Genomic DNA, 24,875 nt, shown 5'->3' with positions numbered 1-24,875 from the left:
ATATTAATGATAGTTATTCAAAGTTTTTGTCTCCCTGCAGAGTATCACATTTTGGTCTCCGTCTTTCATGGTCGTTCCTCAGAGGTCCATTCATGTTTGTGAGAGTGGCACTGGGACATGTGGGAAGCTCTGTGTGTGAGTCCAGCTGGCTGACTCTGGCCTTTACTGAAGTTCAGGGTTTCCCCACCTCAGCACTATTGATATTTTCACTGGAAAATTCTTCGTTGTGGGGAACTGTCCTGTGTATTGTGGGACATTTAGCAGCATCCCTGGCCTGTTCCCTCTAGGTTCCTGTAGCACCCCACCCCAGTCATGACAATCAAAAGTGTCTCCAGACATTGCCAAATGTTCCCTTGGGGCAACATCACTCCTCACTATCCCTGGCACCCCCAGTTGAGAACCACTGCTAGGGGTGATCTTTCGGGGCCTTTTCATTGGGGAAACTTTAACATCAGATTTTGGCCTTTCCTCTTGGGCTGCCACTGTTCTGGGAGGCGAGTGCAGGAAGCAGAGTGGGAGGCTTAATTTGTAGCACGTGCTCTGGACTTGTGTTCAGTATGTTCAACTGGACCTTGTCCTCCCATCCGGGGAGCCCTCTGTTCTACCCTTCCCAGATGCTCAATACCTCTGCCTTTTGTCAGGGTTGGGGAACGTGCTCACTGTGATAGGGGAGTGGAATCTGGGATTTAACTGCTTCTCAAGCAGACTCACTTCATCCTCTTGTTTGTGACTCCAGCTTCAACCCATGTCAGAAGAACATGCCGCCACTGTTCCTGCACCTTCAGGGGCTTCTGTCATGCAGGATGGGTGCTTCCTGGCTTTCCCCTCATTGCTGGCCCCCTGAGTCTGTTAAGTCCATTCCCACTCAGTCTTTTGCATCCCAGCTTCTAAAATTGGGTGGTTCTCGTCTCCTTTTCCGTTTGCTTTATCCCTGTGGCTTTCTGCCTTTTCTTTTCTTTTTCTTTCTTTTTTTTTTTTAATTACTGTAATGTTAGAGGATTTTGGAGTGATCTGAGATAAATGCATGTGTTCAGTTGGCCTTAACTGATTTAACTGAAGTCATCCCCATTTTTTTATATAAATAGAAAACATGAATAGGAAGAACCGAGTTACAGCGATGGGTATTCTTTCCAGTGTCTGCTATCCAGTGTACCTTTCCTTAGCATCGAGCTACTTGGGAAAATGAATTCAGAAGAGGGTTGCTTGGGATGGAGGCTTTGGAGCACACAGAGTTAGAAGTCTTAGAGGGAATTTGTATTTTATCTGGGTCCTGGATCCCCGTGATGAACTTTTCCTTCCACGTGAGAGTGTGGCCTTCTAGTGACCAGAATTTGTATGTCCGTCACATCCAGCATCTTACCGCCAGGCCGAGCCGAGTGGACACTGATACTCTAATTAAATAATTTCTCCTTTGCTAGACTCTGGGTAGAGTCTGTATAGACCGCGACTTTTCACTTAACCTATGTTTCAGCCAGGCCAGTTTTAAAACATACCGTATTAGGTTACAGGCTTTCCTTAGTTACATTTTAGTCCCCTTGATTAGATTTGGGTGTTTTCCAGTGTGACCCACACTGCAGATGACTAAAACGACTATGGTTTGATTTTCATTTATCTAATTCTCAAAATGTAGCCTCATGTCAGATTTTTGGGGTGTCCTACCATAGTTCCCCTTGATTTGTTAACTACACGTACAGGTATTAATGACAGTGGGAGGTGGGAAGGAACACTCCCAGCTCAGGAGATGGTAGGGAGAGGATCTGGATGGTTTTCTTAGGTGAGGAGATGGCGTGTGTGTGTGGGTTAGGATGAGGAGAGGACACGGGAGACAAGGTATTCTGGGTCAAGAGAAAAAAAAGCCCAGAAGGAGGTGCACAGGAGAGGAAGGAGAGGAGCAGGCTACTTCCACTGGGTGGTCCCCAGAAAAGCCCATAAACATAAGTTAGGAAGGGAATCTGATGTCAGCTGGGGCTGGCCTCCAACACCAGGCTAAAAAGGGTTTGGAGTTTCTAAGGGGTACTGTGAAGGCCAGGGAAGTCGTCTGAAGAGCTGTGCCATGCTTGTGACACTTCTACAGATGCTTTAGGTAATATGGATTTTTCCATGCAGCCTTTTCTAGTACTCAGGGGTGGATCAGTTATCTCCTCTCTGAACTCCTGTGCCACTTAGCATATGTATCTCCAGTCATTAATTTTGTGCCTACATTTGAGGCCTTCTTTGGACTCGTTCATCCCATTTAACCATAACAACGACCTTCTGAGGTAGATGATATTAATCTACCCGTCCCCTGCCTTTTTTTTTTTTTTAAATAAATGAGAAAACAGACTCACAGACACTGAAATAACCTCTACAGGTTACCCGCACTGCCCACAAGAGACGAAGCTGGACCTCAGACCAGGCCCTCTGGTTCCCCACATGTAATTCACTATTCCAGGGCCTTCCCCTTGCTGCCAGTGTCTTATTCAATCGCTTGACTTCCCTTAAGGGAGATGTGTGCTGTTGGATTTTCCAGGCAGCACATAACACACTCAGTAAAGGAGTTGACATGCTGGTCCATGGCTCCGACAGGACTCCCCTTAGTGGGGTGCACAGGGTGGGCTCAGAGCTGGAACCACACAGGTTCCTGTGCAGTTTGACTGGACTGTAGGGCCCACACCTCTAAGTTTGAAAGCTACGCTACCTCCTCTCCCTTCCCCCCTCCCCCCCACCCACTGACTGGCCCAGCTGCTCCCGGGGGACTTTCAACACCACTTCACCTAGTGCCCTGGGCTCAGCTGCCGTCCTCAGCGCCCTGGAGGGCGGGATCACTGCACCTGTCCCAGTGCTGCCTCCAAGGGTTTTGTGAGGATACGCCAAAGAGAATGGCATTTATCTGGTGCTTTTCTCACCAAGTTTTATTGTTGCCAGCTTCCTCGTCTGCCTGTAGTGTTATTTCTCTTTGATTTTGTTTCTCTGGCTCTGTTTGCTTCAGTACATGTCCCATCTCCCTAGTCAGGTTCTCTATAGTGGGAAGTCCTGCTTCTGGATTGGCTGAGCTTCTTGGAACACACAAAATTGCTGCTGCAAATGTGTGTGTCCGATTACCGTTTTACAGCCAGCCACCGAAAACTGCCTTTGGCTGTGTGCACTGTGGTGGCCATGTCATAGTCCACGTGTGTGTGACACTTTTTCACTGCTCAGGTCTCATTAGCCTTTGTTTTAGAAAACATACTTGAGGGGCGCCTGGCTGGCTCAGTTGGTTAAGCGTCCCACTCTTGGTTTCGGCTCAGGTCATGATCTCACAGCTCTGAGATCGAGCCCTGCATCAGGCTCCACCCTGACAGCGTGGAGCCTGTTTGGGATTCTCTCTCTCCTTCTCTCTCTGCCCCCCCCCCCCAATAAATAAATAAACTTAAAAAAATAAAAATAAAAAACACACTTCAGGTGTATTGGTGCAGCTGTATTCAGTCCTTGTCTGCCATGTAAACATACACATTTATTAAACCAGCAAAACCACTCAGTGTGCTTTTCACAAAGTCGATTTTACCCTCAACCCTCATTTGCCACCTGTTTACTCCTCTGCCCCAAATTGGCTGAAATAAATGGCGAAGGAGCACCACTGGGCATGGTCCTAAGCTAGCGGCCACCACGTACGCTAAGTGCCATTCGTACTCAGTCTTCCCAAGGCTTAGTCCATTTTATAGATAAAGGAAACAGAAATGGTAAGTAACTTGCCCAAGGCCACACAGCTAGTAAGCCTGTGAGTCAAAGATGCAAAAGGTCTGTGGACCAAACCCATGATCTGCTGCCTGGTTAAAATAAAGGGGCTAAGAGGGCCTAAACTCGTTCTTAGGAATGCATTCCTGCCTCACTTCTGCCCCACTCTCCTGTGCCTCTGGACACGTGATGGGCTTCTTCAAGCCTCAGCTTCCTCATCTGTAAAGTGGGAGCTGCCCTATCTCATAGGCTAATGGTGCTGGTTCAGTGGGAGAGCTGGCGTTCTCATGAAAGCAGGAGCAAGCTGCTTTTCTCAGGGCTGGGAAGTGAAATAAGGCTGGAATAAGGTGGTGCAGTTACGTGCTGCAGGCTTGGAAGGGCTTTGCTGGGAACCTTCTGTCATACAGAGCTGGGGGCGGGGCGGGGGGAGTGGATGAGGGAAGTAAAGCAGAAGGGGTAGTGTCAGGGGTCTAGAACACGCATAAAGGAGGATAAGCCTGCTCAGCACCGTGGGGGAGTGTCATGGTGACCTAACCCCGGATGTTTCTGCCATGTGCAATACCTCCCGGAATTTCGGAGAAATCTCCATGAGAGAGAGAGAGAGAGAGAGAGAGAGAGAGAGTGTGTGTGTGTGTGTATGTGTGTGTGTGTACACGTGTGCATACCCACAGGGTCCTGGTCTTGCATACTTGTGGACCTGTGTGTGTTTTTTGGAAATTAAGGTGCAACTCACACAGTGTAAAATTCCTCATTTTAAAGTGTGCAGTTCAGTGGCATTTAGTACATTCACAGTGTCACGCAACCACCACCTCTGCGTGGCTGCAGAACTGTTCGTCACCCCAACATAAAGCGTGTGTCTTTTTTAAAGGGTCTGTTCCATGAAAGTGTGTTTGCAAACTACATTCGGTTGTCCTGATCTTAACCGCCTGCCCAGAGATCTTCCTCGTCCTCCGATGGCAGATTGCACTGTATGTTTGGCCAAGGAGTGTGGTTCAAGTACTCAGATTCCAAATGGGCCTGTTAGTCACGGTTTAACCCCTCCACGCAGTTTGGCTGCCTCATCCGGGCATGGAGGAAACCAGCGTTTCAGGCTTAATCAGAGTGCAGTTCCCAGGGTCTTCTCTTGCTGCTTGACTGCTTGGCTTCCTAGTATATTAAAAGCCCAGGAGTAAGCATATACGTCAATGAAAGTCTTCAGACTCCCTAAAGGTATTCCCTGGCCTCAAAGGCAGAGAAAGGCAGGCGTTAGTCCACAAATGGTGTTTCCTCTGGCTTTGGCCCATCCATAATCCCAGTTCTGTGTTGGCTGTCTGTGTTCCGTGTGTGGTCCCCCACAGCCCCTCCTGTGAGAAGCCCAGGATACCTGTAGCCCAGATGTTGAGGGCTGCTCCATGGAAGTGTCAGTCCTGGTACTCATATACGCCTCCGTCTGTGTAGCTAGTCTTGGGGTGACACCTACTCCAGTGTGATGCAGGGACCACAGCACTGGCTGATGTAGGGGGCCATCTCCATATAGTCTCCATGAGCTGCAGAGATGGGGCCAGTGAGTGGCAAATCCTTGCATATTGAGTGGGGGTGGGTGGGAGGAGGGAGAGATAGAGAAGAGGAGTAACAGCAGGAGAAGAGTAAGAAGGTAGCTACCTTGGATAATCTGGGGAATACTTCATTCTGATTGGACTGCTTAGGTCCTGTGCCCATCCCAGAACCAATGACTATAGCCCAGGGGCAGGCAACAAGCCCCTTAGAAAATCCAGACCTACTTCATTCTGATTGGACTACTTAGGTCAGGTGCCCACCCAGGAACCAATGGCTTTGACCAGACCGTGCCGAATGAAACTCCGTGATCGGTTTAGCCCAACTAGGAATTCTTTTAGCTTAGTGTGGAGTCAGAATCACTGGAGGCATGTGTCTGGGTAGAGGAGAGATGGGTCTGAACTCCATCAGTTTTGGAAAGGAGGAAGTAGAAGGATGCTGGATAGACAGTCAACAGTATCCTCCTTAGCTAGGTAAAATAAATGTCAAGACAATGAAAAAAGACAGTGGTGAAGAACAGTAGCAGGAGCTCAAAATGCTGAAAGTGCCTCAGTCTGAGGCTGTACTCTTTAGCTTCCATTATTCAGGCGGATGGGTTGGACCCATTGGTGCAACATTAGAAAAAGAGCCCTGTTCGCAGGAGACAGTTTGATTCTTGGCTGACAGCAGTGACAGCAATATGAGAAGTTAGCCTGGAGAATCGAGACACCTGATCCACCTTTTCCAGCTTTGTAGCAAGCCCAGCGCAGGCCAGCCGTGAGCCGGCTGCAGTGTACCTTTCGGACTTCACCTTCCCACGCACTGCCCTCGTTCAATTCAACAAGAATTTAATAAGCAACTACTATAAGCCAGGCATTGAATTGTCCCTGCCTCAGGGAGTCTGTGGAGGATACAGATGAGAAGAGAGGCAGTGCTATTACGTTGTAAGAAACGAGACGGCAGGCGAGGCCCAGGGTGCTGTGGAAACGCAGAGCAGTGGACGCTAAACCTGAATCGCAGGTTCAGAGAAGGTTTGCTGGATACAGAGTTTTTGTGACCAAAGCCTGGAAGATGAGTAGAAGCCGCCCAGGTAAGGAAGTCTGGGAGGGGAAGGACAGTGAGGAGCTGGGCAAGGGGCTGTCTTGCCAGGTATTGGGGACCGGCTTGGGTCCGATTGGGTGGTGATATCTTTTACTGAGATGGTGAACACAGGAGGAGTTGCAGATTTGAAGTGGAAGAAATAAGTACAGTGCAGAAATGTCGCATTTGAGATGCTTCTGATTCCGCCGAAAGGAAGCATCTAGAGCCGGGCCAGGAATTCAGAAGGCAGAGAGCTCCTTCAGATACACTTTCCTGACCATGTACTTGACCTCTCAAGCGTAACACCTCCAACATTGGTCTCTTGAGTTTTCTCTGTGGTGTGCTTCTCCACCCACAGGCTTCCTTCCTGTAAAAGACATTATCCATCCATCCAGCTGCACGAGTGAACCCTGGATTCATCCAGAGACCTCTCTGACATTCAACCCCACACCCAGCCCATCCACTCAAGGCTGAGTCCACTTCCAGAGTAGATCTAGAATCCACCATTTCTCTAGTTGTCAGCGGCTACCGCTTAGCCTGTGCCATCACCACCATCTTCTCTCACCTGCGTTACTGTAATGGCCTTTCTCCGCTACTCTTGTCTACCTCTAATTCACTCTCCACAAAGCAGCCTGAATTGCCTTTTTAAAAAAACAAATTTCTGTGACTTTGTTTTCTGAACTTTTATTTTTTTTTTATTTTTATTTTTTAAAAAATTTTTTTTCAACGTTTATTTATTTTTTTGGGGACAGAGAGAGACAGAGCATGAACGGGGGAGGGGCAGAGAGAGAGGGAGACACAGAATCAGAAACAGGCTCCAGGCTCCGAGCCATCAGCCGAGAGCCTGACGCGGGGCTCGAACTCACGGACCGCGAGATCGTGACCTGGCTGAAGTCGGACGCTTAACCGACTGCGCCACCCAGGCGCCCCTGTTTTCTGAACTTTTAAATGACTATCCACTGCAGCAGGCTCTAAGGATCCAGGATGGCTACCCCTCCTACCCCCCTTGTCTGTCACTCTGGCCTTTCCCCCCCCCCCCCCCCACCCCCGGGCCCTCAGCATCTACCCTGGCGTTTCTGCCTCAGGGCTTTTGCACACACTGGCCTGTATCTGGCTCCTTAAAGTGTCCCACAGAGCTCACGTTAGGTGTTGATTCTTCCAAGAGGTCTTTCCAACTGCCTCTGGTCTTCCTGGCTGCTCTCTCTCCTAGTACCTGGCTCTTGTCCAGGATAGCAACTATCCCGATTTGCATGTCATGTCACTTCTGTCTCATTTTGTTAAATGCCTGGCTCAGTGCCTTAACTATATCAGACCCATCTCCCCTTTTTATAACGAATGCGTCTCCTTTCCTTATCCTCAAATGAAATCTACAGGAGGTACAACCTCTCTCTGCATATAATTTTAAGTCAGTGTAACATCTTATGCTATGTAGGAGAGTAAAAGGGAAGTAACTCACAATAAAAAATGTTTATTTCAGTATTAAAACTTAAGTTCCGAGGGCTGAGTACTCCACAGATCACAGTGAAGTAGTCAGAAGCCTACACCTGTAGGTGGAATTGCCATCAATGCACAGCCATAGATGTTGACTAGCGTAGTTGTGTTTTATTGGCGGTTCCAGGCTAAGAGCGATAGTGCGAGTGGCTTGCAGTTTTCTACAATGATAAGCAACTCCTGTAATGTCTTGAACAAAATAAAGTACAGTCTACCTTTCTCCTTCAATTTGCCCTGAAATTACCTTCCTAGAAAATTCATTAAAACCGTGCAACAAATACTTTATGCTCCTTATATACAACAGAGTTAGGTCCCGGATTCAGGTTATTATAAAAGGTTTTTCATATTCATCAATGCCTGGCAGTATGCTCACCAATCGTGTGGGACTTGGGAGCGTTTCTCCTAATACAAGTTATGTAGCACGCAGACCTCCGTCCCTAGGTCCCCGTAGAGTTCCCCTATTCATGTTGACGATCAGAAACACCCCCACATCTCCAAAATACCCCCCAACATGGACAGTACTGCCCGAGTGGAGAGGCGCCTTTCCTCTATTATACTGTGAATTCCCGAGGGCAGCGTCCATGTCTGTCTTTCATTGTAGCGCTCACGGTGCTCGGCACCTCGCTGGCAGATACTTGGTGGAATAAATGAATGAACAGATAGGCCCCCAATATGAACTTGTACCGGAAAGATTAGAAAAGGAGGATACTTCATGGAAGTGTGACCCGACATTTACCTTCTTTCTGTATGCCTTAGGCCAGCTGACTTCCGTTTTAGTGAAAGAGACTTGTAATTAGAGCCGCAAACAATGTAGAATTTCGGCTCCAAATCCTTTACGACAAGGGAAGTCATCTCACGGTGCACATGAGAAATCGCACTGCCTCTGAGGTTGTGGTTTGTCTTTTTTTGGAAAGTCGGGCTTGTCTGTTGAAGAGCTCAAAACACTTGACCGGCTCTCTCATCTATCTTAACATGTGTATGCTATATTTACTCTCCCTTCACAGATGGGGAAATGAAGCTTGCCTAAGGGCCGTATTTAGCTGCGTCCTGGTCCTCTCTGCCTTGTGGGGTCAGCTCCGATAAAATAGAATCCCAAGGCTTGATTTTTAGCCAGTAGTCGAAACCTCTTCCCACATGAAATCTGTTACTAGGGCTTCTCACAAGGGTGAAAAGTGTGAGTTTGAGCATCTTTAACCGTGTGATACGGCTGTCTTGTTCAGGCCTCTCCTTTTGGAGACGAGGAAGTGCTAGTTCCTAACTGGCCAGTCCCTTAGGGTTGCTTTCTGCTGCCCCACGTCTCATTTTTCTCCTTTTTTCCCAGCTGATCCTAAGTGATCAGTCAGGGGGTCACAAGGAAGATAGTGATGGAACAGAAGCCAAAGAGCCGGTTCACTAGCTCTCAAATAATTGTTAAATCAATTGGAAGACTGACTTATTTTGAATCCAAATGCATGAAGACGACAGTCGCCAAAAGTTGGAAGCTAAACCTTCCGTTTTAAGAATTTTTTTTTTTGCCCACAGCTACTCAGGCCAGTGATCTAGAAATAGCGTATCCCAACCGAACTGAAGATTAAAAATATATAATAATAATAAAGCCAAATATTTGGAAAGATTTTGAAAAACAGTGATCTCTTAGGAATGTATAGCCCTTGGACAGAATTCTTTCTCCTCCCCCAATTCTCTTTAGTCCAAGGAGGGGATGGGCAAATTCAATAAACTCCTCACTGATGCTTGTTGAACCAAATGCTCCCCAAAGGGACCCAACCCAGCTTCCTTGAAAAGCAAAGTTATTTTTAACAGGGTGCAAAGTGATACTTTCATTTCACAGAGTTAAATGCAAAATGAACTCAAAGGTGACCAAAAACACTATACAGAGAGGCCGAGGCTTCCCAGACTGCTATCACCGAGAATTACTGCAGAAGTGTTTATAAGTTGGGTGGAAGACACAACACTTTCCATCTTCAGAAGCTAGCTGGAGTGCAGGTGGCCTCTTGGCTTTGGTAAAGCACCCTTTGGGGGGTGGAGGGTTTAAGAGCCATGCCTGATACCTATTTTGGGCTTCTTACTAGAAACAGATGTTTGGATGGAGATTGCTACTGTGCACTTGGGAAGTGACCAAGTTGCTCCTGCATATTTCACAAGCCACCAGTTGTGAGGGGCATTCTTGCTTGCTTGTCTTACATTTTATCTATCTCTTAAAGTAGTCGGAAGCTGTTCTAGACTTTAGACGCCTGGGGCCTGTCTGTTAAAGAATTCTTCTGCTGTGGTCTCGCTTTTTCTCATCGTAGGTTGTTACAGAGGAAAACTCTTACAGGTTTTGATAAATGACTTGTTTCCTAAATTGAAGTAACCTCCTGCCTTCTAAGCATTTGTCACTGACATTCTCCCATTTTATGGGCAGAGAAACTAAGCCTCCAAGAAGTGAGTTGACCAAGGCCACGTGGCCAGTAGGTCATACATGTGCCAGTCCTTTCCATTTGGTAAGGCACTTCTCAGATGCTGCCTCTTCTAAGTCTTTTCTTAGCATTGCCTAATGACCGTAACCCTTGGCATTTACCCCATTCTGATTTGTCCTAAAAGTGTTTGCGTACGTTTGTCTCCCTTACCAGGAAATGCCTCTGAGCAGAAGCTGTTAGAAATGTTTGTGTCTCTCCACACCTTTCAATTCTTCCTCCTCAGAGCTAAACTTCTGCGTGTGGCCACACCAGCACTGCAGTGTCGTCTTCTAGGCTGTGGCCTTGAGGTCTGCGAAGCACTGGTGAGGTGCACGGCCAACATCGCCCATGTGAGCTCATTGCCTTTGTTTGGACATACAGATATCTTATGAGAGAGCTTTCCACACGTGTATAAGGTGTTTCACAAATCAGATATGGTCTGAATCTTCTCCTTCCTTAATTTCCCTGATGATTGCACCATTCTGGGCACATAGTAGGTGCTTATTAATGTTCCTTGGATGAAGCACTTATATATTCAGCCTACTCTAGTTTACACTTTTCTTTCTTTCATTGTATATGACTATCTTTTTTTTTTTTTAAAAGATTTTGATTTTAGGGGCATCTGGGTGGCTCAGTCAGTTGAGCGTCCGCCTTCGGCTCACATCATGATTTCACAATTCGTCAGTTGGAGCCCCACATAGGGTTTGCTGCTGTTAGAGCAGAAGCCTGCTTCAGATCCTCTGTCCCTCTCTCTCTCTCTCTCCCTCTACCCCGCTCATGCTCTGTGTCTCAAAAATAAATTTTAAAACAACATTTAAAAAATGATTTTATTTTTAAGTAATTTCTACACTCAACATGGGGCTCGAACTCACAACCCCGAGATCAAGAGTCGCACGTTCTACCGACTGAGCCAGCCAGGCGCCCCATGACTATCTTTTATATGCATACATCCTGAATTCCCAACTAAACCACAAGCTCCAGAGGGGACAGTTATTTCCTTCCTTTGTGTGTGCGTATCTTGGGAATAGCTCGCATGGCGTATGGGCTCAGTGAATCGCTGCTGATTGATTTTAAGTGACCAAGCGTGTGGTCGCATGCCAGCTAACAAAACGTGGCAAGGACCGCGCTGTCCACTGTGAGTGGTTTTGCTTAAGGTGTATGTTTTGGATATGTATTTCTAATAGGCATACGCGGCCTAAAAATGTGCATTTTACACAGGGTTCACAAAAGTGGGAGGGAGCACCCAGGTCCACAGGAAGGGGACAGAGGTGGTGCAGAAGTAGGGGCGCTCAGGGCACCGTCGGCTGTCCTGTACGTAAAGAGAGGTCTCCCGACCGATGGGCGTTTGCCGCAGTTCTCTGTCGCACGTAAAGACCTCTTGTTTCCTCTCGGAGCCCGTTTCTTGTCACTTCTTGTTGCAGATTCCGGTCAGGTTGTAAAAGTATGATAGTTTTCAAGGGTTAAGGTTGTCATCATCACAGATCAAAGACTCTTGACAGGAATGGAGAGAGCCTATCCATGAAGCTATCAGGACACAGTTTTAAAAAACTGATAGTTCTGGTACCTTGCCAGGTGGGTAGGAAGCTAAGGATTTCACTAAGTAATCCAACAATCCTGTTGACGGAACTCACTGTTGTTTTTCATGGTTTTGATGTTAAGGTACTCGTTTTTAATACGCTTTTCTCTATTCCTGAGAATGTTCCAGTTACCATGAGGAGATATTTAAATATCTGCCTTTTTAAATTGATTGGTTTAAATACAATCGATTGGTTAATTAGGAGGACACTAGAGAACCAGCTTTGAGGAGTTCTGACTTTGGTTAAGTGGCTGTTTAAGAGTAAGGGCTGTGGGGTGCCTGGGTGGCTCAATCAGTCCCTTAAGCGTCCAACTGCTGCTCAGGTCATGATCTCGCGTTTCTTGAGTTTGGGCCCCGCGTTGGGCTCTGTGCTGTAAGCTCAGAGCCTGGAGCCTGCTTCAGATTCTGTGTCTCCCTCTCTCTCTGCCCCTCCCCTGCTCTCTCTCTCTCCACCTCTCTCAAAGATAAAGATTAAAAAAAAATTAAAAGTAAGAACTGTTGCTCCACATCCCACTTTCTTTGTTTCGCCGATTTCATATGTATAGCTGGAGATGAAAAGTTCTGTGTGCTTCAGCTTATTTATCCCCGAATCCAAATCTTCGTTGCACATTATTAAGTTCACTCAAGATACTGCACAGTAGTGGGGATGCTTGGGTGACCCAGTCGGTTAAGCTTCCAACTCTTGATCTCAGCTTGGGTCTTGATCTCGGGGTTGTGAGTTCGAGTTCCGCACTGGGCTCAGTGCTGGGTGTGGAGCCTACTTAAAAACAAAAAGATACTGCTCAGTGGGCACAAACAATTTCATACGGTGATGCAGGGTGCAGCATGCACAGGGGATAATTTATTTTTTTAATTTGCTCTCTATTATTGGGCTTCCAATTACTCATGCTGAATGGAAGCAGAAAGGTCTTCTTATAGTAACTGCCAGGTATTTAGCAGCAGATTAGAGGCAGAAGTTCATTTTCGATAGTTCACACATAAGAAGTAACATTGGCTTCCAAGAAGTTCTAAAGATACTTGTCTTTGTTTTTCTTTTAATAATCTCAATCTATCACATTTTAATTATTCCAACAAATTCTGCAATTTAACAGGTATCTAGAAATGATTAGGCCAATTTCCTTCCTATATGTCTGCGTATCTCTCCTTGAGGAAAGTCAGTATTCGTTGTAGTTACAAAAGGAATCTGTACAGCAGACCTATGTTCTGTAGAATGTTTGCATTAATGTTATTAAGCATTTCTAAAGAACTTTGCATTCACTTTGCATTCTTGATTTCTGGTAATCCCCTTCTGGAGAAAGAGTGCACATTCTGTTTCCCTGATAAATTTGCTTGAAAAATAAAAATTTTTCATTAAAAAATCTAATTTGATTTTCTTTCTTTCTTTCTTTTGGTTACATTTAAAGCAGCCCTGTCTCTTGAGTTCCAAAATGACTAATTAGTACAATGATAATATAGCATTCTCTTTCATTGATCTGAAAATTATACTGTCCTCAGGAGACCTCAGTTTGATTTGTGTATTTTGATGCCAGTGGAGAAAATGTTCTTTCTCACAAACGAGTCCCTTCTCTGTGATGTGAAACCAGCCCCGGTGTGAGATGGAGGGGACCCGGCCTGGAATTGCAGAGGAAAAGGAGCCTTGGTTTCCCGTGGGACGAAGGATTTATGGTGCAGCCTCGGAAGAATTCTTGCATGTGCCTGGCACCATGCTGAATGCTTTAGTTGCATTATTTCTCATTGATTCCTCAGAATCCTATGAGATAGGCTCCTCATTTCTCGTTCTGGGAAAAATGGATATGTATGAGGAGAGATTTTTTTAATGTTTACTTACTTACTTTGAGAGAGAAAGAGTGTGTACATGAGCATGATCAGGGGAGGGGCAGAGAGAGAGAGAATCCCAAGCAGGCAGAGCCTGATGTGGGGCTCTATCTCATGAACCGTGAGATCATGACCTGAGCAGAAATCAAGAGTCGGACCCTTAACCGACTGAACCACCCAGGCGCCTTGAGGAGAGATTTTTAACAAGAGCACCCACACATTCACTCCCTGACCATGCTGAGCCCATGTTTGCTCAGCATCCTAGAGTGCCAGGTAGAATGCTAACATTAATGCTGTCCTACTTCCCCTATGGACATGCAGTTGTATAGGCAGCAGAGCAGAAAGTGTATTTATTTGATGCCCCTCGTCTACTGTTGAACACTCAAACTGATTTGTAAAAACGTGTTGCATTTTTCACAGTAGCCTCTTTTTTTTTTAATTTTCTTAATGTTTTTATTATTTATTTTTGAGAGAGACAGACAGAGCACGAGCAGGGGAGGGGCAGAGACAGAAGGAAGCAGAATCTGAAGCAGGCTCCAGGCTCTGAGCTGAGGCTCTGACCTGAGGCTCGAACCTCGAGATCATGACCTGAGCCGAAGTTGGATGCTTAACCAACTGAGCCACCCAGGCGCCCCCATAGTAGCCCTCTTTAAGTAACTGGCTCTGTGTGGCACAATGTGTTTCACACCCACTCTGCCTGATATCGCCATTAATTAACATCATTCATTAACGCCAGAGCACTGCTCTATTCAAAACCAGTTAGAGGCCCGCTGTTGTAAAAATGAAGGGTAAAGAAGATGGGGGAGGGCATTTCTCCTCTTGTCCTGTAATAGCCAATACCTGAGAAATCTTCCACTGCTCCCCGGCTCCAGACTGGCAGTGTGCTTTTTGAAAGGATCACAGGAAAACTGAAGGGTTAACTGCAAAGTCAAGAATTGGAGACATTAACACGCTTGTGTGGACATTGTATTAAGAAAAACATTGGAAGGTGACACGGAAAGAAAATTGTCCCGCAAGGGAAATGTACTGCTGAACTCTGAGTGGAAAGTGTTTTTAATACAACTTCAGTCCTGTGTTTGTGCAGTTTTAGTTGTGAAGGGTGGTGGCCAAGATGAAGAATAAAGCTTCCCTGAAACCAGATGAGAATCTAACCACGACAAAAATAGAGTCCTGACAGCTCGCTCTCCAGAATGTAAATAAGCAGAATATTTGTGTCATAGAGAGTAGTGTAAGCAAAACAGGATCCTCCGCCTTTTGTGATAGAGAGATGCTAAAACAGCCATCGATAGGACAGCCCTTCCTTCTGTGGAAGTCAAAGGAGCAGGTTAAAATTTTATAGCAGTCTAGCGGCGCCTGGGTGGCTCGATTGGTTGAGCGTCCAGACTCTTGATTTCGGCTCAGGTCATGATCCCAGGGCCGTGGGATTGAGCTCTGCATTGGGCTCCATGCCTGCTTGAGATTCTCTCTCTCTCCCTCTCTCCTTCTGCCCCTCCCCCACCTCTGTGCTCATGCACATGCTCACTCTCTCTCTCTAAAATTAAATGAATAAGGGAGGGGCGCCTGGGTGTCTCAGTCGGTTAAGCATCCAACTTCAGATCAGGAGTTTGTGAGTTCGAGCTCCGTGTCGGGCTCTGTGCCGACAGCTCAGAGCCTGGAGCCTGCTTCAGAGTCTGTGTCTCCCTCTCTCTGCCCCTCCACTCCTCATGCCCTGCCCCTCTCTCTCAAAAAAAAAACATTAAAAAATTTTTTTAATTAAAAAAATAGTAAATAAAATTATATCGCAGTCTAATGTATTCTTGTTTGGAAAGATCTCCAAGAAATACTTGAAGGATGTGGAACAACACAGACTGATCTCTTCTGTGTACAGATGTTTGAATATGGACAGTTGTGGGTTTATACATGCATGGAAAGAGAACCGGAAAGGTACACATGAAAACACCTACAGTGGGAGAAGGGAATGGAAATTGAAGAGGAAAGGGGGATTTTTGTGCATTGACTTTACGTGTTTTCTGTCTTTAAATTTACACACACGTGCTCACATGTAATTAAGAGAACTATATAAAGAGGGAAAGCAAAGATTTAAGGTCTCGGTGAAGATATGTAGTGGTTAAGGCATAGCTTCTGGAGTAAAACTGCCAGGGTTTGAATCCCATGTCCGTTCCTCTGGTTGTAGCTCCTTCCACAGAATATTTCACTTCTGTGCCTCCTTTTACACTGGAGAACAGGTTTAATCGTACTTCTGTCATATGGTTGTTACAAGGATGAGATGAGTAACGCAGGGGAGAGCGTATGGATCACGTCCTGACGTGCAGTACACATTCGGCATATGTTAGTCATTTTAAACCAAAATACTCCGACAACTTCTAGCTTTAATCAATTCTTTGTGCAAACTTTGTTTACAATGTTTCTAGTGACAGCTTTACGAATCACAATATATTTTCTCCAAGTTTGGTTGTAGTTGTTAATGATACTGTCACATCCTTAGCCCACCGGTAACCTCAAGAGGAAGAGTAACAAAACAAATGGAATTTTCTTGTTTTATGTGGAGTGTCATACTTCCTGTTTGTGGAATTCTCCGGACTTTGCTTCCTTGACCGTGTAGTCTTACATACATAATAAACTAAAGAAATGGGACTAATGAGGTTTTTCTCTCTTCCTTAGGAAGACTATGATCGTCTGAGGCCTTTATCTTATCCAATGACCGATGTCTTCCTTATATGCTTCTCTGTGGTAAATCCAGCCTCGTTTCAAAATGTGAAAGAGGAGTGGGTACCCGAACTTAAGGAATATGCACCAAACGTACCCTTTTTATTAATAGGAACTCAGGTATGTCTGCTTTGATTTTACCCATTGAAGAAGAGTCTCTGGCATATCTTGTGGGGTTGCTCTCAAATGGTACTAAAGTTTAGCCAATGATAATGCACGTTGAATCTCAGCTGCAAGTTATAATACATTCTATTTATTGTAGAAAAATAAGAATTTGGGAAAAGTAGTGCCAAAGGAAAGCAATCATACTAGTTGGGGTTTTAGAAGTGAAGTTCTCTTTTTTACTCTCTTCTTGATATGTGGGGATTAAATGGGACTACAGGCTTTATCTTTAAAGACTTGTAACATTATGGGACATATTGAACTTTCTTGATTAGATTGATCTCCGAGATGACCCCAAAACTTTAGCAAGACTGAATGATATGAAAGAAAAGCCCATTTGTGTGGAACAAGGACAGAAACTAGCAAAAGAGGTAATAGAACCTTCACGGAATTTAAAAATGAATGTAAGGGGCGCCCGGGTGTCTCAGTGAGTTGAGCGTCTGACTTCGGCTCAGGTCACGATCTCACAGCTCGTGAGTTCAAGTCCCACATCGGGCTCTGTGCTGACAGCTCGGAGCCTGGAGCCTGCTTCAGAGTCTGTGTCTCCCTCTCTCTCTGCCCCTGCCCCACTTGCTCTGTCTCTGTCTCTCTCAAAAATAAAAACAAAAACAAAAAAATAAAAATAAAAGTGAATGTAAGACAAGCTTCGGTAATGATAGAAGCTAACATTGTGCGTTTGCTGTATGCCAGGCACTGTGCTGAGTGCTTTACATGCATTATCTCATGTAATCCTTGCATCTCCTCGGGTAGGTCTGACCAGTTCCCTATTTACAGAAGGGAAAATGGGTGTGGCGATGTCAGATAACTTGTCCAGTCCCATAGCTAATAAATGGCGGAGCTGGAGTGCAGGGAAGGCCTGATTGCAGAGCCCAGGCTCTTACACCTGCACGACGCTGCCAGCAGTATTTTCTTAGTAAGTCACGTGTAGAAAGAGGCATCAAAAAAAGCCCTTTTTAATCACTTAAACATTTGTACTGTGCCAACGCAGGCTCTGTCTTTGGCTAAGACGCATGGAGTAAGTGCGTGTGGTGTGGCACAGGAGGAGTTTAAATCTGCAGTTAAAAGCAAAAATGTATGACTAGGTTTGAAAAGAAGCGTGTTGAATTTTCTTCCACCCTTTTATGAAAGATAGAGAACATTCGCATTCTAAAAAATATACAACTGTGTTGTGCACAATAACTTTTAACTTCTATTCTTCCTCTCCCCGAAGCTAGGCCTACTTTTTTCTCTGTTTGGCCCTAACATTATTGGATTCTATTTTTCAGATGTGACTTTAATAGGTCTTTTGTGGAAACAGAATCTAATAAAGTCTTTTTAAATGTACTATCAGGAGGCAGAAGAAAGCAAGAAAACTTTTTGGAGGACAGTTTTTCCTAAAACAAAAAGACAGATAGCTTCACTGACAAATTGGTTTAGACATTCAGTGCTTGGCATATGGTAGGTAACCAGTAAATACTTGATGCAATAAATTTTCATAGAATAAGTGTGGAAGGATATATGCTTACTTTTGAAGTTAGCTATTGCTGGGTTTTACGACTATGAATGATTTCATTCTTTCTGCACGGCTGTGTTTTATCATTTTCCTTATAATGGTGTGTTGCATCATACCAAATGTGTAAGAAAGATTTTATATGTTTGTGGTGTTTTTTCCTCTTTCCCAGATAGGAGCATGCTGTTATGTGGAATGTTCGGCTTTAACCCAGAAGGGACTGAAGACTGTTTTTGATGAGGCTATCATAGCCATTTTAACTCCAAAGAAACACACGGTAAAAAAAAGAATAGGATCAAGATGTATAAACTGTTGTTTGATTACGTGAGAAACATCTTCAGTGGCCAAGGAAACTGTCCATTTCTCTCAAAAAGCATATGAATGCTACAGCTATACCCAGACATCTGATAATGAAGCGGTTTAAAACTTGAAAGAAAAAAAAAACCCCAAAAAACCCTGTCCTCAGAATTCTATAAAATTCATTAAGAATGTTTCTTAAATAAGGTCCAAGAAGCAGCAAACAGCATCTGAAGCCACAATCTATTATAAATACTTTATTTCAACTAGAAGGTACAATCTCTCAGGGGTTTCATAGTTTAAAAAGCTACAATCACATCATGTTATAACTACATAAAAACAAACAAAAACAAAAAAACACAACAGTGCTGTAAATGGAACTGCCTGGCTTAGACCATATACATTTCTGCACAGTCTTTATGGAATCTGCACAAAGAAATTATCTTCTCCCTTTGCTCCAATTAATTGTTCTTGTATGTAAGTTGCTTTCTATTCCAGTATATCCAGAGTGGTGAAATCACAAGGCCAGCCACGTAGCCAAAGGTCGCTCCAAGCGTACAGGAGATGGGCCATACCTGAGGAGAGAATGTATGAGATCAAAAAAGAACAACTGTTTTATTATTACTTGAGCACAAGTGTAACCTAAATATTTCTATATTAAAGCTTAATGTGCTTTCTTAAAGAATGCCAAAAGTGTAATAAGGTCATAACTGCATTTATCACGAACACTAAAAATGTACACATTTTTATGTGCATTCAGCTGTAACAAGGCATCTGGCGACTGTAGATTTAGTTTGATGCTCCCCAAACTGCATGAGATACGTCCTAAAATTACAAATTAAAATTCTGGGTCAGACTTTGTTATAATCCTGGACTCGATATAGCTGTCTGAAGTAGCTGGCAATTTTGTTCTTTAATTTCCACCTTGGCTTATATATACAATGAAACGAGAAGTGTATGTTGACCAAAGTACAAGAAAGTTGAATCTGTGCTAAAGAGAACAGACCTAGAATTCAAGCATGTTACATGGAATTTATAACAAAGCAACTGCTTCCATAATAAAACTGATGTCACCTTTCAGACACAGGTATTGGAACCATAGCAGGAGTTCTAGAGCCACAACTTCAGTACACACCTAGAGCGTCAGTTAAATACTGGCTTCTAAATACCTATCTTCTCCAGCCATGTTATGTTCCGCACTATTACATCAAGCAAGCCAGAAGTGTAAATAATGTTGATTTCTTTCATCCGCAAGCAGTGCATGCCGGTCCCTAGGTGAAAGGCCCTGCTTTAAAAAAAATTATGCTCATCTGAGAAGCTTACTTGGTATACTGGAGCCATTTCTAATCTTTCTCTGGGGGATCAGGCCATAGAACTGTGTTAGAGGTGAACCATCTTAATTACTAGTTCTATAACCTAATTAAGCTTTCTTGTTTGGTCTGCTGTGGATCCGCCTTGTTCCAAGTGCCATGCAACAGACAATAGTGTTAGACAAAAAGTTTCCGTGTGAACAAATTAATGCAGTTCAGAGAAGCATAATCTAACCCATAAAATTTTCTCCAGTCTTTCCTACATTTAAACTTGCTGTTGACTAAATTATGATTTATTTATGTCTTTGGTGAGCTTCTGTTAATTTCCATGACTTGAGCTAATAGCTGTGTCTATTGCACAGATTCGGTAATGGAACACTAAACTTTTATACTTGAAAATGACAGCCTTAAATGCTCATATCAGTCACAAATCTAGGATGTACTGTCTTGTATGTGAGCTTTGTAGAGATTTTTAAAAATATAAGCATCATCTTCCCCATTGAAGAGTGGAGAGTCTACTGGATAACTAGTCAGGAACTTTCTTTCTGAACTGGACAGTGGATGTCTTCCTTCTCCCAAGAAGTGATGGTTCACATTAAGTACCATGGCCTTATGTATGCTCAAATGGAATCCTTATGTACTTTCTCACTTAATTTGGGTCTATTAATTATTAGCTATTTTTAGAACTGAAAAGAATTGCATAAATCAATTAGTATATGAGTTAAGTTGTCCAACACATGGTATAAAGGAATTAAGACAGTAAAGTATTATACATTTCCAACTTGACTTTGGGGGTTTGATGGGGATTTTTTTTTTTTTTTCTCAAATTCACCTCTGAAACTTTCCACACCTGGGTTTACTAGCCAGTTAAAATTAAAAGCTAGAAATTGTCCTGCCCCAAGAGAAATGGACTAGGAATCTGGAAACACAAACTCTGATGTCACCTCTGTTTCCTGCCTGGGCCTCAGTTTCCTCATCTATAAACATGGGAGGTAGAACGAGAGGATCTCCAACATCTCTCCCACTTATCAACTCTTCTGATTCTCTTCTTTTTTTGGACCTTACCTTTTCAGCTGCACATTCTTAAGATGGTAAAAATCCTGTACATAGATTATTAGAACTCTAAGCAAAGATGATTGTATCATCTGAACCTGAGGTGCCTTAGGTACTCTATTGACCTTGATGGGGTTTGGAGTTTCCCATTGCTTATTAAGAGCCTTTTCATTGCTTTGGTTCTTTAGGATTTCTTTTTGCACTCAATCCTTCCTGTCACTTTAACTAAAAACCAAAGATTTGTTTTCTATTCATAAGCAGATTATAGAAAAATTGCCTTATTTTCAGAAGCATGTCTTCATTAAAGACTTAAGTTTCAGTAGAAATTGAGACTAATCACTGGAACAACTAGTTCAAAGTAGTCAAATATCTGGGAAATAAAATACTTCAAAAATATCTGACTGACATGAGTTTTGCTAGTTAATGCAAATGCATTGCTTCAAATAAGGTCATGTATGAATGAATTTAAAAGAAACGTACCATTAATTTTTTTTTGCATATAATCAATTCTAAAGTTCTCAAGAGTAATTTTAGGGGCTCCCTGAAATCTTACTTAATACTTTGCTAACTTGTACCTTTTTCTTGTCTCTACAGATACATTTTAGGTTAGCCCATGTTGAATTATCTTATTTCTAATAAGTAGAGCCTGAATTAATGGTTTTTATTGTGAATTAGTTACTTTAGGCATTGCTTCCATTTGATTTCTAATTATTACTTTTAAGTACCAAATTAAATACTGGTTTGTTGGTTGTTGCTTTTTAAGTGATTGTTACTTTAACAGTGTCCCATTTTAACACATGGGGTTATAAATAAAATAATATGCATAGTTTACTATCTATGTAAAGCACTGAACTTCTTACCTTAGTTTTTATTTAACACCCAATGTAAACATTTGGGATAATACTCATTCCTCTGTTTCTCATGCTGTAAGTCTAATCACCAGCCAAGTGTGAGCACCTGCACTTTGTTAAAAAGCGCATTGTCAAAGTGTAGACAGAATAATAATCCCTCGTGAATCCCAGCCAGATTCCAATTTGGGTCACTTCTACTTGAATCACTCTAATTTCAGTATGGCTCTTTGTTTCCAAACATGTACATACACAGTCACACGCACATTCTTTAAACAGCTGCCTACCGCACCTCCGGTGGAATGCCAAAGATGAAATATTAGCTTAAAAGTTTTGTCTAATGAGGGGCGAAGGCTTAGAACACTTGCTATTTATTCAGTTCTCAAGAAATCCAAGCCATCAGCAAGTTAAAATGTTGGACTGGCTTTGAAGACTGTTTGCTAGTGATGGATCAGGTTTTCCTGCTTGACTTTCCTGAAATAAGTAGCCCTTAACTCTAACACATTTTTTTGTAAAGGAGAATTTCTTCATTTAAGGGCAACCTTCCTGATTTTTTATCCCCAGGATAGGGAATGGCAAAAAAGAGCAGCTGAGTGGGAGGCTGCCCACTAAATCACCTTTCCTCTAAAGTCCTCATGATTGAATTTCCTACTAAGCTTCTTACAACTGCTTTAAAAAATTTAAAACTACACAATGGCAACAGATTTCATAATGACTTATCAAACTATCCCAGCTTCATCACGCATTTTCGTACTTTGATCTTGGGGTCTTCCATTTAAAACTGTGTACTTGTCTCACACACAGAGATGCTTCTGAAGTTTAACATTCATGCTACAAGCAGGCTTAAAACAACTGTGGTATCATCTACTGAACAGACAATCCAACCACAATGTTATAGACATTTCTCCAAATTATGGTCATCTGGGATAGCTATATATAATTATCTTGTTTTGTTTAAGGAAAATAGAAAACTCGAAGACATTCATGTAAAGAAAGTCATTCACAAGTGTTTGCCATGAAAATGACCACCTTCTTTTTATCCAGTTTTTTATAAAGTAACAAAATGTTTTAACCACTAAATGGAAGAAAAAAATCCTGTTGCATGACAAAATTTAATGCAAGTGGGTAAAATTATTACAATTAACTGTTAGAAAACCTATTTTTAAAAATGAGTAGCTACATCACATGAACAAAGCATCTTGCTGAGAGTACTACTATTATCGTTTCTCTGAACGAAATGACTTTTTACTGTTTTTCCATCACTTAAACCAAAAAAGGTCAGTGTTCCCTTAAAATACTCAACATTAAGAAAGGCCTATATTACAGGGTCCGGGTACATGATATCAGCAATAAGTTGTGTTAACCTCAGAAATAAAACAATTCCACCCTAATAAGCTAAAAAACAATTTCTCAGTAAGTACATATTTAACTTTGTATGTTTTCTCAGTTAAATCAATATTCTTGCTGGTTGAACGACATTTCAAAATTACACAAGCTTATTTCCACCTGAAGACCACACTGCTCTCTTCTGATCAGGCATTACTGATGTATCTGTATAGTCTTGGGACTTTTCAAAGTATGTTCTAAGTGGTACAGGATGATTTAAGAACTCTAATTTTTGTATTAGACTGAATTTGAATCTTGGCTCTGCCATTTATTAAATATGGAACCCTGTGAAAGTCACCTTACCTTGGTACCTTGGTTTCTCACCTGTGAAGTGAGGAACGCACCTCATCATAAAACCCACCTCACGGGGATTGCTGTAATGAGTAAATGACAGAATGCACTATGTGGTACTTAGCACCATGCCTAAAACAGTATCTGGCACATAGTACATGTGAGCTATAAATTGCTAATAATCTTTTAGTTCATATTCCCAGTAGACACATCTAAGTTGCCATTATAATCTAGAACACCATCATTTCCCCAAATACACAATCTCTGAAGCTGATCCTATTAAAAAAATGCTTCCCAAAATTTTTGAAGTACTTTAAAAATATTTTTTAAAAACTACATCGAACTGAACTCATGTTTCCTTCTTGTCAAACATGATCCACAGGTTTTGTATGTATATGTCATATAATATCAGGGGCTCACAGACCCCCCACCTATGGACTCCTGGTGAAGAATCACTGTATTCGAACCTCACAAGTATTATTAACTGTTCTAGTCAGCCAAAGTAATACAGTGACCCTCTACATCTTGGTTCAGCATTTTAAGGATCAATTTCAGTAACGTAGATGGCATTTGTTATGTGATTTGAGAGTAACTTAAATATATTTTATTATAATCTGCACAATAGTACTTAGGTTCATTTAACACATATTAAATGCAAGTAGATTTTCACCCTTTTCCTGTTGCCAAAATGGCGTCCACAGGTTTTGATGCCACGTGACCGCTAGTCGGGTAAGTCACTGACTATGGCAGTTTATGAGCTACCGCAGGTGTCCTAAAGTGATGATCAGGTATTTGAAATTAGAGGAGGATTTTTTTCTGAAATTAGTTTCAGATACTCAACAGAAGTTTTAAAATAACTGTATAAAAACATTAGGCCACTTAAAAAAAAATCCTTAATATTTTGCTTAGGAGCTTTCTTTGGCTCTTCTGGGGAATAAGCAGCACAGTCAGTGGGGTAGGAATGGGCTATGCTGTGGAACCACTTCTAGCTGCGTGGCCTTGGCCAGGTCGCTTACCATTGGAGCCTGAGTTTCCCAATGTACAAAACAGGGATAATAGTACCTCTTGTACTTAAAACATGGGGCAATTGTACTATTTTAGAATCTGTCATGAAAGCTGTGAAGCACCATGCATTGGTATCACTTTGTATATTATGTGTTTTAACTTGAAAAAAATTAAACATCTATGATCATTGGGACACCTGGGTGGCTCAGTCGGTAAAGCATCTGACACTTGATCTCGGCTCAGGTCATGATCTCACAGTTTGTGGGATAGAGCCCTACGCTGGGCTCTGCACTGACAGCACAGAGCCTGCTTAGGATTCTCTCTCCCTCTGTCTCTGCCTCTCCCCCACTCACGTGTGCGCACTCTATTTCTCTCTCAAAATAAATAAACTTTATTAAAAAAAAAACCTTATATGGTCAGTAAGTATTTCTTAGGTAACTGACACTGCTAGGTAATAATTAGAAGTGGCAGTTTAGGACAAATAAAATAGTTCATGAGCAATGTTATACTGTGCTATAGGAACTATTCCCTTGCCTTGGTAATCCTCTTTAATACATGCCAATCTTCACATGAAATGTCTGGGGAGTAAAAGCTTACAGGAAAACTCTAAAAGCCATACAACACACTGCATTATATTAACCATATGTAGCCTCATCTCAGAAATAGAAGGGCACTTTTTGCTCCTGGCTGTTAGTTTTTGTAAACTTGAAGAAGCATAAGTACAAA

At 42.9% G+C, this 24,875-nt stretch overlaps 2 protein-coding genes across 7 annotated transcripts in view; one reads left to right on the top strand and one right to left on the bottom strand.

Annotated features, from left to right (window-relative positions):
* Nucleotides 1-21,457, top strand: part of RHOQ (ras homolog family member Q) — a 38,095-nt gene extending 16,638 nt beyond the window's left edge. The window contains exons 3-6 of one of the 3 annotated variants that reach the window (XM_040453836.1): nucleotides 16,264-16,428; nucleotides 16,746-16,841; nucleotides 17,801-17,907; nucleotides 18,132-18,239. In XM_040453836.1, the coding sequence (XP_040309770.1) occupies nucleotides 16,264-16,428; nucleotides 16,746-16,841; nucleotides 17,801-17,907; nucleotide 18,132 (369 nt within the window). In that variant the 3' untranslated portion in view covers nucleotides 18,133-18,239. Of the gene's footprint in view, nucleotides 1-16,263; nucleotides 16,429-16,745; nucleotides 16,842-17,800; nucleotides 17,908-18,131 lie in introns of all 3 variants that reach the window. The other 2 variants (XM_040453838.1, XM_040453837.1) reach the window with 2 other exon arrangements.
* Nucleotides 18,498-24,875, bottom strand: part of PIGF (phosphatidylinositol glycan anchor biosynthesis class F) — a 95,510-nt gene continuing 89,132 nt past the window's right edge. For all 4 annotated transcript variants that reach the window (XM_040453834.1, XM_040453830.1, XM_040453831.1 and 1 more), the window contains one exon: nucleotides 18,498-18,831. In XM_040453834.1, the coding sequence (XP_040309768.1) occupies nucleotides 18,718-18,831 (114 nt within the window). In that variant the 3' untranslated portion in view covers nucleotides 18,498-18,717. The remainder of the gene's footprint in view (nucleotides 18,832-24,875) is intronic.

The sequence above is a fragment of the Herpailurus yagouaroundi genome, unplaced genomic scaffold, assembly GCF_014898765.1.
Source record: "Herpailurus yagouaroundi ecotype Mexico unplaced genomic scaffold, PumYag 210, whole genome shotgun sequence".
Classification (NCBI taxonomy): Eukaryota; Metazoa; Chordata; class Mammalia; order Carnivora; family Felidae; genus Herpailurus; species Herpailurus yagouaroundi.
The sequence above is the reverse complement of the archived record's forward strand: the minus strand, read 5'-3'. Positions and strand labels throughout refer to the sequence as shown.